Source organism: Tympanuchus pallidicinctus, unplaced genomic scaffold (assembly GCF_026119805.1).
Source record: "Tympanuchus pallidicinctus isolate F22 unplaced genomic scaffold, pur_lepc_1.0 scaffold11, whole genome shotgun sequence".
NCBI lineage: Eukaryota > Metazoa > Chordata > Aves > Galliformes > Phasianidae > Tympanuchus > Tympanuchus pallidicinctus.
In genome coordinates this window covers 963,555-976,086 of record NW_026294627.1, presented here as the reverse complement: position 1 = coordinate 976,086, position 12,532 = coordinate 963,555, and the positions used below count along the sequence as shown (strand labels likewise).

Sequence of the window (12,532 nt, the reverse complement as noted above, 5' to 3'; positions counted from 1 at the left end):
AGCACTTCAGCCATCACCCTTCTGCTCTGTAGCTTAATGCCTGATAGTCCCCAGGAGTGACAGCACCTATCAAATAATTACTTACACTTGTAAAATTAAACACATTGAAGCCCTTGAGGATTCTCGCACAAGAGCAGAAAGATATTAATAGCTTATATTTGGAAATTAATTAAAACTTCAAAAGTATTCAACAGTAAACTGCACAGAGTTCTCATTTCTAAACTGCGCTTTCTTGTAGAATCATGACTATCTAAAAAATTGATGATTATTTTTGGAGAACATACACTACCAGAATTTACAGACAAGTCACTCAGAGGAAAGGACTTCCACTGCCTTCAGTTCATTAAGAGGTCATTTTCCTGCTCTTCTGCTGACACAGCATGTTGAAGTCAATCTGAATCTGGGGAAACTCCCAGGGCTGCTTCCTGATCATCCAGTTTAGAAAACATTTCCTACCTGAGCAAGATATGAAGATAAGAGCCCAGGCCTGTGAGAATGTGCCACCACGCATGAAACTGTGTCACAGCTCCCAAAACAGGAGGCATCTTCTCTCGTAGTGCTCTGTAAGAAAGAAAACACTGGTTTTTTTGTTTTTGTTGGGTTCCTCCCCTTCCCCAACAGAACAATCTCAGATTTGAGTCATCTGTTACCTCTGGACTTAAATTTCAGAGAGTGCATTTATGGCGTCCCACTGTCTCAAATGAGTTCTGTCATTCTCCAGTCCCAAACCTTGCAAACTACTGCTGAGGATTAGGCCTGAGAGACGAGGGGGTCCACCTGACCTCACTGCTTCATTCCAGCTTTGTGGAGGCTTAGCTTACCTTTCTCTGTTTTACACTTAGAACAGGGAGAAACATAGTGTTTAGTGAGGAAGCAATGAAAACAGAGGTTCTGAAATGCTCTGCCAACACATTTTGTATTTTCAGCAGTCACAGGGTGTGAGCTACTTGGGAAGAGTCTCAATGATAGAGACAGAGGAAGAAAAAAAGGAAGGAATTAAGTCACTGTGGTTTCTCCTGTTCGCCAGATTTCTGCAGTTAACTCCTGTTTTGGTGGCTGATGGAGCAAAAGTGAACATCTAGCTGCCTTCTTGGCTGACTTGTACTTTATGTTCAGTCAAAACGAAAAGGGAAAATAGCAAAGACTGCAGGAGTAAGGGAGAAAAGTCTGCAACTTCTGTTACACTTATTTACTGCACTATGTTACAGTGTTCAGGCTTCTCCACTAAATGCTAGTCCCTGAGCTACCGATTAGGTTTCCAACTCAGTCACAAAGGTAAACACAGCTTTGATTCAGTCAGACCATTAATGACTACTGGAATACGAAAACAGTCACCCCAGCCTTTTAGAATCAGAGAATATCCTAAGTTGGAAGGGATCCATAAGGACCACAGAGTCCAACTTCTGCCTCCATACAGCACCACTCAAAAATCTGACCATTTTGATAGCAGGAAAAGAAAAAGCACAAAATCAGAATCTCATGTTTTGTTGTTGTTGTTTTTTCATTTAGCTCCAGACTAAATGACGTAAGGAGAAACAAAAAAAATCAAAACAATTTTGAATATTAGAGCCCAAAAGAGCAGGTGGGTGGATGATTCACAAGTCAGATCTTTTAGAGAACAAAAAAAAGTTATAGGGAACAAGAAATTGAGCATATTTTTTCACAGAATATGCTGAATTGAAAGGGACCCACAAGGATCACTAAATCCAACCCCTGGCCCCACACAGGACCACCCCAAACCCAAAGTCTGTCAGCAGCGTCCAAATATTCCCTGATCGCTGGCAGCTGGAGGCTCAGCCCATTGCCTTGGGAACCAGATGACTGCCCTGCCCTCCAATTTGTTGAGATCTCTTTGCAAGAGCTCTCAGCCCTCAAGGGAATCAACAGACCCTTCCAGTTTAGTCTCAACTGCTGACTGACTTAGTATACTTTCAAGTCCTGAATTCAGGTCGTTGATAAAGTCATTAAAAAGAACTGGCCCTAAAATGGAGCCCTGATGACCAGCCACCAGTCTGATGTAACCCCATTTACTACAACCCTTTAAGCCTGACCCACCAGCCAACTGTTCACACATCCCATGATGTTTTTGTCTAGCTGCATCCTGGACATTCTGTCCATAAGGATATTGTGAGAAACAGTATCAAAAGCTTTGCTAAAATCCAAGACGATTAGATCAACTGGCTTCCCTTGGTCAGCTAGGTGGGTAGCCCTGTTATCAAAGGAGATGTTAGGTTCATTAAACAGGACTTCACTCTCATGAGCCCACGTTGGCTGAGACCAATGATTTCATTGCCTTACAGGTGCTTTTCAGTAATTCTCAAAATAACCTCTTCCATAATTTTACCAAGCACCCAAATGAGGCTGACAGGCCTGTAAATGTAATAATCTTTCTTGACCTTCTTCACATCTGGGACCAGCCTTCTGCTCTGCCTGAATGACTTCAAAATGTTCAAATCATAATTGCACTTAGAGAAATTCAAAGGGTCTGACGACATCTGATTATTAAAGCCAGTAAACAAACAATTTTTCTTTCCAGCACCATAACCAAACAAGTATGACAGGAAATACGCTAACATTTTTTTCCCCTTACAAAATCAGGGTGGAAAAAAAGAGCTTCAGCAGTTGATGGAATCACTGACTCTAAGAGCAAGCTCCAAAGCCCCACAGACACCCAGGAACTCAGCAGGCTTGGTGAATTGGGTGCTACAATCTCACCAGCAATTTGATGCAGCTGCAAAAATCAACCTTGAATGCCAGCATGTGCAAACTGACTGTATACCTACCCACTTGTGCTGGAAAATAAACTTTCTATGCAAGTTTATCAAGTATTTTTAGAGGGGCTTTTTTTGCCTTTTTTTTTTTTTTTTTCCTCCCCAAGTTTAATGAAAATCCTGGTGGAGTTACATATCAATTGGCTCAAAACACTGCAAGACTTACAGAGCCAAAAGGGACAGATGGAAAACATAAGATTCCTTACAGCATGTTATGATCTGAGCCTAACAAAGCAACCTAATAGGATAATTCTGTACACCACAGACTCAAGTACATAACAGTGTATTTTATGTACACTGAGAGTCAGCCTCTCTGCGTTATGTACAGAGTCAAGATGGGATTTTCTTGTTGCTGGCATCAACCTGTCCAATTCTTCCAGCTTGTGGTGGAACATAACCATCACAGTGAAGTGAAAGACAAGTGCTGCTAGGAAGCTCTCCAGCTCCAAGGGATGACGCACTCAGAAACCAACGTGTTGGTCTGGTGTTCTTTCATGCACATGTACAGCATCTGCCATACAACAAGATGGTGGACTCCTACATGGTTTATGTGGAAGCCTTTTTTTTTTTTTTTTTTTTTTTTTTTTTTTTACCCCATTTGGCAATAGACTAAACAGAGATGAAGTCTTTCTGGCCTCTTCTGCAGTGCTAAACTGTAAGACTTCAGGCTAATAATGACAGCTAGGCACAGTGCAACAGCTCACAGAGTTACTGCTCTTCGAGACACTCAAATTGCTGCTATTTATTGGTGACAGATATATTGCAGCAGATACCTCTTTAACTTGCAGAACTGCTGTTTTTGATATCTTCCTAGGAAACCATAAGATCAGAAACAAAAAAAAAAAAAGCAGGATAAAAATCTCATTCAGATGAAATCAAGTAAATCAAGTATGATGAGCAGACTTTAGTAAGGCACAGATCCTCAAAATTAATTCAGTGACATTACTTTCCCTCAATTTAAATTGAAGTTAAAGAGAAATACCTACTATTAAAAAAAAAAAAAAAAAAAAAAAAAGGAATCTATTCATGAATAAGAAAAGAACTTTTTAAAAGAACACTTTAAAAGAACTGTTCAGTGCTGAATCTGGTCATAAGCAAACTCGATAAAAGCCTTGTGAATGCTTTGTAGGCAGCTTACCAAACCTACCATGAGATGGACTTGAATATACACAGCAAAGAAACAGCTAAAAGATTACAAGCTAGCGAGACAAAGTGAAAGTGCTCACCTCAATTTCTCACAAAAAATGTTGTCCACATTCCAGAGGAAGAATCCCATCAGAAATACAGTTAAAGATGTATAGCCTAGACCTCTAAGCCATGGGTATACCCTAAAGAGAGAAAGAGAAATAATAGAGCTTAGTTCAATATGCTTTAAAGGCAGCTTGTAGCATACATAAACACTATAACATACATGTAAAGTGCTTCATTTAGAAGATATCAACTTCAAATTTCATCTATTCAAGTATACACAAAAATCTTTGAGCTGGAAGGGAAACTTTTGAGCTAAAAGGACATCCACCTCCCTGCAACAAACAGGAACAACTACAGTTCCATCAGGTGCTCAGAGGTCCATTCAGCTTGACCTGGAATGCCTCCTCCAGGTACGGGGCATCCACTGCCTCTCTGGGCAACCTGTGCCACTGCTTCACTACCCTTTAAAAATAAAAAAAGAATTTTCTTATACCCAATCTAAATCTCTCCTGCTTCAGTTTAAAACCATTTATCTTTGTTTGCCCCCATTCTCAATCCCTTAGATCATTTTTGTGGCTTTCCTCTGGACGTGCTCCAATAAGTCCATATATTGCTCTGCTTCTGCTGAAACAGCATTCTCTGGGACTGGTCTTTTAGAGACTTTGCCTCTACACTAATTGTCCCCTAAGTGCTGCGTTACAGATGAGCAGTGCACGGGTAAACTGAAGTTATACAAAACGTAAGTGTGATGTTACTACATATTAAAGAAATAAAACAGTAAAGCAGAAACAGCAATCTAATAGAACAGACCTGAACAACTGCTAGAATTACAAAGAGAAAGACAGAAATGCATTTTAGCAACGCGGAGAGGAAGTAAACCTGAAAGTATACTCAGGGCTGGCTTCTCTCAAAGAGAAAGGGCACTGTAAGGACAGCAAAGCTTCTTTCCCTTTTTCAACTTTCTAACCACAGTTTGCATCAGTATAGTTGAAAAGGGAAGTCAGTCTTTGTAGTGTTGCAATGAAGTGATCTAGTCAATTAAGAAAATACATTCCAAAACTTCTAAAACCAAAGAGAAAAAGTAGGCAGAACTTCAGAGATTAACTTTGCAGGTGGAAAACTTTGGATGAAATCCTAGAAGGATGGTGGCATTATTGGTAGTGCCATAATAGCAATGTTTCAGAAATAACCAGCGTGCACAAGAGTGGAATTTGCAGAACTGAGAAGTCAGCAGACCCAAGAGCTTATCTACACAGGGAGAGATTTAATCTAAATGATTAGAGCTGTGCTGAATCCTTGTACAAGAATAAAATTAGATCGACTCGAACTTGATTCCCCTTGGATGAGAACAGAGGCAGTATCACTTAAGATCTCTATGCTATGATTAAAATTTCCATGCTCATGGGTTTGAAAAGTATCTTTAAACTGTTGTTTCTATAGCTGCAAGCAACACGCAATCCATCTTAAGTGTTTTTTGCTTAACAGAAGCCTGCGAACATTTATGCTTGGTTTGTGGAAATTTCTCGGGGAAAGTCAAACCAAATTAACTGAAATTGCAAATGAAAGGTGATTCAGCATATTCACTTTAAATTCACAGCTTTTGTTATGTTTTTCCTCGTGTTCCTGAACAGTTACATACGGAACTAAAAACCAAGTTTTGATGATAACTTGTTGGCTTCAAGAAAATGCAAGGAAGTGGGGCATTCTCTTTCAACCAGAGCACTGTGAATTAGCACTGTGTACCTTGTTAAAGAGATTCTGCCACCACTCATTTCCCATGTTATGACCACCAGAAAAGATACACATGCTAAGATGTACCTTATAATGTTGAGTTACTAGTAGTATGTAATAACACTTACCATAATACTATATAAACAGATCGCAGAACTATAATAGAAACTAGTGTTCCATACATGATCTGTAAATAAAAGCAGAGATAAAGATCAGCAGTGGCATTCAAGAGACTTTATAAAAGACTAAATGAATAAAACTATTTGCATCTCGACTGTTATTTCTTAGCTTGAAGAAAATAGAATCCCTGCTAAATTTCTCTTTGGGTCAACACAAAGAGAATGCCTATAGAATAGACAAATAGAAACAAAGTTATAATCACACTGTGTATGCAATTATGGGAAAAGTCAGTCGTGGAAAGCTGCTGTTTCGTTTCTTTGAATTAGAAAGCAAACACTAGATGGCACTCAGTAAACACCTTGGCTTCAAAACAGTAACTCACTCCCATTACTTCTTCTGTAACTGTAAATTTTAACCCCTGCTTGCATAAGCATCAGTTGAAAACACACTTGAAATTTATACTTCCTTCACGTACGTTTAATATTTTTTCTGAAGGCAAACACTTCAAGAGTCGATGCACTACGCCCACACTGAGCACCAGCATGAAAAAAACTTTCCAGGGAGCATTTCAAATCATCTATTCCCAAATTGCTAGGATTCATTCTACACATACAGAGAAAAGGCCGCATGCTCTGAGAAGTCCCATGAGCAACATCTGTCTCACTGTAAGCTCAATGAAGCTGAATGTAATGGACTGACAAATAAAAGGTCAAAGTACTCATTTCTTTCGTGCCTCATGATCTTCGAATCACTCTCCGTTTCTTTCTCCACAGCCTCAGGATTCACATGATACCACCTCCAAGAAATACGGATTAACAAAGTGAAGCAATGGAGTGTGCCATGCCTGAGCAGTGGTGCAGAAGGCAATGCAGCACGGAGGATTTTCAGACACCAGCGGCATCACTTTACGGTGATAAAAACCCACTAAACCTAACAGAACAGTTGATTTACATACCAGCGACTTCACCACATTCTGTCAATCTCACCACTTTCCTTCTTTTAGACTACACTGTCTGCAAGGCTCTGCCATAACTGGAGCATTCAACTATTAATATCCCACAAGCATATGCACGCAGCCATTCACCTGACACAAAACAGACTGCTGTAACAGCATTTAATAAAACCTACCGTTCAGAAATCCATAAAGACCACCTTCCAAACTCACTTCAGCTTTAATGATGAGGTTAGTAGCACATACTGTATTATCAGTGCATACATTCAGAACACGACAGACAATGGATTCTTTGTGTTCGACAACAGACAGAAGTTACAATATTGACTATGTAAAGCCATTCAGCTCAGCAGCTCTCCATTTGGATTCAGCATTAGATAAATTCAGTAACTACACTATTGCTACGTGGATACTGCTCTGTAAACAAAGCAAAACTATTTGGAAAAGCTAATTTGTTCTGGCTTGTACTTTTACACAAAACTGTAAACTAATTCCCCTGTTGGAGTGCAGCACATAAATCAGAGAATCTGCTAGATATGGCCCTGGTATTGAGTGCTGATCAGTGCCATCTGAAGTTGGAAAGGGGACGTGGTGTTGGGACTGCTCACTGCTGAGTGCTCCATGTGCTGCTGCAATTCCCCATTGCTAGGAGTTTGCCTCTCCATCACAATGACAAATACAAATACAGTTAAATCACAGAATGGCCAGGGTTGGAAGGGACCTCAAAGATCACGAAGCTCCAACCCCGCTGCCACAAGTAGGGCCACCAACCTCCACGTTTAATACCAGACCAGGCTGCCCAGGGCCCCATCCAACCTGGCCTTGAACACCTCCAGGGATGGACGGGGCATTCACATTTTCTGGGCAGCTGTTCCAGCACCTCACCACTCCCTCTGTAAAGAATTTTGCCCTGACATCCAACCTAAATTTTCCTTCCCTCAACTTCAAACCATTTCCTCTTGTCCTGCTGTTGTCTACCCTTCCAAAGAGTTGGTTCCCCTCCTGTTTGTAGGCTCCCTTTAGGCACTGAAAGGCTGCAATGAGGTCACCCTGCAGCCTTCTTTTCTCCAGACTGGACAAGCCCAGCTCCTTCAGCCTGTCTTCATAGGGGCGGTGCTCCAGTCCCCTGATCCTCTTTGTGGCCCTTCTCTTGATCCTCTCCAACAGCTCCCTGTCTCTCTTGTACTGGGGGCTCCAGATCTGGGCACAGTACTGCAGATGGGGCCTCGCAAGAGCAGAGTAGAGGGGGACGATCACCTCCCTGTCCCTGCTGGCCACCCCTCTCCTGATGGAGCCCAGGATCCCATTTGCTTTCCAAGCTACAATAGCACAGTGCTCTTGAATAGCATCTTACCCACTTCAAAGCGCTTTTGCTTTCCTAACCAAATCCAGTAATTTATTCTAAGAGAGAAGCAGCAGCTCCTGGGAAGGTTCCTTGGCCTGACCTCATTTCCTTGTGGTTCTCATATACAATCTGCACTGACAAAACACAGTTCTGCAGCATGGTTACAGAAAAAATAACATGTGAAGTGAGAGACTTTTACCAATCTGCTTAAGAGAATCATAATCATTAAGGCTGGAAAAGATCATCTAGTCCAACTGAATGACCTTCAAGCTTTTTCTATGTAATTTCTCTCAGTTCCTTCGTACAAGAAAGCAATAAATAGTGCTAGATTAAGTCCATAGAAACACACTTTAGAGTCAGCCTAAAGCCAATGTAAAACACTGGCTATAACCACTATTTTTGCAGCTCCTAAAAGCAGGTAAAAGGGAAAGCTCTGAAAAGTGTAGAGCCAGTGGCTCGATATCTCTTAAACGCTTGTAGAAGGGGACAGGCTTAATGTAGGAAGGAAAAAAGGAACCTTGCAATGAGTATAAAGAAAAACCTGTGCACAGCTGACACTACAATTTCTTTCCTTTTGCACTCCCCCACACAAATAGGTTGTAAGCAGTAAAACACAACATTCATGCTTAAAAGCCCATGAAAGACTGGAACAACAGTGTTCTGCTCTGTGTGCTCCAATCCTTCTCTTCACACCACAGACAAACATCCAGGAGGTGTTGCTACGATATGCATGTCTTATGACAGCTTTTGCTTACTAGGTATCTATAAACACTGCAGCATAAATTAGTTTCTACTTTTGGGAGCAGTGTTTACTTTTATTCCTCTACCACCCATGGATTTACTATTTTAAATATGCCAAAAAAGTATCTCAGGTATTATCTGCCCACCCAAGGGACACAGTACAAAATAAAATAAAAAATATCTACTGTAATTCAAGTCTATTCAAATTTCTCAACTCCTTCAGTTCCCTTTTTTTGTTGTTCTTTAATGTATCACTTCAGTGACACTGGAACACCCAAGCAAGCTTTGTGCAATTCTGCCTTACACTGCCTTTAAATTGTAAGCAAAAGAACACCTCACTACAATTTAAACAAGAGAAAGCAGGAGAACCTTTTCTTTTGTTGTCCGTTAACAGTTTCCCCTCTACTGGAACAGGCTGCCCAAGGAGGCTGTGGATGCCCCATCCCTGCAGGCATTCAAGGCCAGGCTGGATGTGGCTCTGGGCAGCCTGGTCTGCTGGTTGGTGACCCTGCACATAGCACGGGTTGGAACTGGATGAGCACTGTGGTCCTTCTCAACACAAGCCATTCTATGATTCTATGATATGATTATTTCAGCTTCCACACCCGTCTTTCCGATGGGGAAAAACTCAAAGTCTTCTTCATACTGAGCATTACCTGGTGAAAAGGACATACAATGAAGAGCACGCTTCTCATTTACGAATGGGACCCAAGCATTCCAGCACTCAGTATTCAGCAGTGTTTCTGATATGATGTAGAGTTTAACAAATCAAACAGATTTGTTCTTGTGTACATCAGAAACAAGCTTTGTCCTCCACACCAGGGGAAATATATAAAACTGGTTCTTCATCTACTTTCTAATACAGAAAACCTGTTATTTCCACTTCTATTTCTTCTGCTCCTAACCTCCAGTCCATTCTCTGCTAACAAATTCATCAGCCTCAAATATGCACACTTTGGGAATCACATTTGCAGATTTGGGGATCATGGCACTACTTACCTATCAATATCCCAACCACCTATCAAGAAATATTACTTGAAGCTAGAAACTGTATTTGAGATTTACAGCAAAGGCACCAGACTTCTACGTATTCATGCATTTCTAGAAAAGACATCTGAGCAGAGGTAAAAAGGAAGGGCAACTCCTACAGTAACACTGAGTATCTGAGAACAGTCTTATTGCAGCTCAGCACTACATGTGGCACCAACAGCTCGTTACTGAGCCAAACCAGATTCACCAGGTTTGGTATTAACTACATCAACGTGACATGCAAGTTACTGCTGCTGCATGGTGCTGAGCAGCCTTCCAGAGCTCCTGGGACACGGTTTGCAGCAGTTTTTCTTGGTTTCCTCTTCAATGACTCATAGAGCTCATCCTTTGTAGATTCTGAACATCTTTCCACACTCCCTAAGCTATTGTTATGTTCAGGTACTTGCCAGAGTGAAAGCTGTACTTGTTTTCTAGAAGTGAGGCCATGTAACTTAAGAGTAAAATTTCACACAATTCATTTTATATACTTGTTCTTTAGCAGGACAGTGCCTGAGTATGAAAAGCTCTGTGGTGAAAATACGCTCTGAAAAGGTCATTTTTAACAGACTGCTTGGCAACCTGAGCATGTAGAAAGCAGGAAACCACTGTGAGGTACAATATCATTAAGGCAAAAGGCTACAACTGGCTGCTGCCTTAGCAAGAAAGACTCTGGAGAGCTGCAGGACTCTTTGTTTTGCTCACAGATATTCCCTAAAAAAATGGGAATCTGTAAGTCCAAATGTGTTATGCTGTGCCACAACACACTCTTCATTCAGTTTCAGGCTCCCATCTCAAGTTTCATAATAGCCTAAGTTATTCTTCTTTCTTCTTTCCATTTGTATGCTTAAAACACCACCGAAGATAATTTTATTCATTTAAGCACATGAAATATCTTTTCCTCTCACGCTCACTCCCTCTATCTAAAATCACCTTAACTTGAAAATCCAGTACACGTGGTTTACTTCTATCATTGCTGCAGAAAATTCACAGGCCATATTATTATGCCGTGATCAGCAAACACGTCCAGGCTCTCTTCTCCTTGAATGATCTGTGCACAGCTTATGACAACAGTAGCTGGTATGTGCCCATCAGTTCTTCCATTCCGAGTCATTTCAGATCCCACTCCCTCTTTAGCAGTGTTAGTCCTCCAGGTCTCCCAGTTCACTCTTCATCCTCCTCTGTACTTAGTGATGTCTCTGAGATCTGTATCATCATAAATACCATCAGGATGTGACTCTTTTCCTGCTACAGGTCATTAAATAAAAACACTCCCATAACCAATCTGAGAAAGTCCAGACCAAGTCTGGCTTTCATCATCTCCCTTAGTCATTTTGCACTACTCACTCCCTTACCATATTTGCAATTCTTACACTGATCTCCTTCTCCAGCTTGCTCTGTTATTCATGGGAGAACATATCAACACTTTTGTAATGTCTATACAAAAGATTTTTAAACTGTGTTTCCTAATGTGGAAAAAACAGCTGTCAAAAAAAAAAGCTGTCAGGTTAGGCTTCATCTAATTTTCAGTTTACCTTTTAGCTAACTCTGTTAGAAATTTTGCTTCAAACTCCTGCAGCAGATGACTGTGCAAATAATAAAGGATTTTACATTTATTTCATTATTCATGTAGCTTGGCCCACTCACTGAATGAAGATTTTGAGCCCTTCAGTTGTACAGCCAGCATCCCACACGGAGCAAGTAGATAAATCTGGATGGAAAATGCTTTGCAGATGATAGCTTGCTAGGCCATAACATACTAGAAGGCCACCAGTGATACATAAGTCTAAAAATTTAACTGTTCAGGACATTTTTTCTGCTTAAAGGGTTGCCTTTAACTTGTCTGTGGACAATTCCATGCCTGCAACCAATCTTCCTTCATCTCTTTCCTTCCATAAGCACAAATATACACGTGGTACAAGCACGCAACAGGGATAAGCAGCTAATCTGATTTAAAGCTAACTCTGAACAGTTTTAACCTGTTAATTTCCCCATCAGACAGTAAATCGGTGTGCTGGCTGGGAGAGGAGAGGTCAATGATGCTGGCTTCAGAACAGCTATAGAACTGGGACCTGTGCCTGTTTAGCATGGAAATTAGGTAAAACAACGCTTTAGTCGTAGAAATTTTGATATAAGCAGAACAATACAAGCCTGTAAAGACTAGTGCTATCTTGTTTGATTAATTGATGAAACAGAAAAAAAGAAAAGAAGCCTACAGATCAGTTTTTAAGTGTTTTCTCCTTCTAATGATGTGTAGTACCCAGCTAACTAAAATGCACATCTCATTCCTTCCATGGCTGAATCATTGAGACCCTTGCACACCTGTAGTATCTGAATGGAGAATAAGAAGTTGGTCTCTAGTGCCACAGTACCATGAGAAACAAACTGAATTCCCTTCATGCCCTGTTGGCAATATGCAATTCATGAGCACAAGTTGGGAAGTGGAAAGGAATTCACTGAGAACTGAAGCTTGAATCCTGTCAACTGAATATAATGGAATCCACTCCCATTCTTCAGAGGATTACAGAATGGCTTGGGTTGAAAGGGACCTCAAGGATCATGAAGCTCCAACCCTCCCGCCGCAGGCAGGGCCACCAACCTCCACATTTCATAGCAGCCCAGGGCCCCATCCAACCTGGCCTTGAACACCTCCAA

The 12,532-nt window shown here is 41.0% G+C and overlaps 1 protein-coding gene across 3 annotated transcripts in view; it reads right to left on the bottom strand.

The window, feature by feature from the left end:
* Window positions 1-12,532, bottom strand: part of ACER3 (alkaline ceramidase 3) — a 56,098-nt gene that overhangs the window by 8,302 nt on the left and 35,264 nt on the right. For all 3 annotated transcript variants that reach the window (XM_052670897.1, XM_052670898.1, XM_052670899.1), the window contains 3 exons: window positions 5,822-5,880; window positions 3,998-4,099; window positions 457-561 (listed from right to left, as the gene is read on the bottom strand). In XM_052670897.1, coding sequence (XP_052526857.1) covers window positions 457-561; window positions 3,998-4,099; window positions 5,822-5,880 — 266 coding nt within the window. The remainder of the gene's footprint in view (window positions 1-456; window positions 562-3,997; window positions 4,100-5,821; window positions 5,881-12,532) is intronic.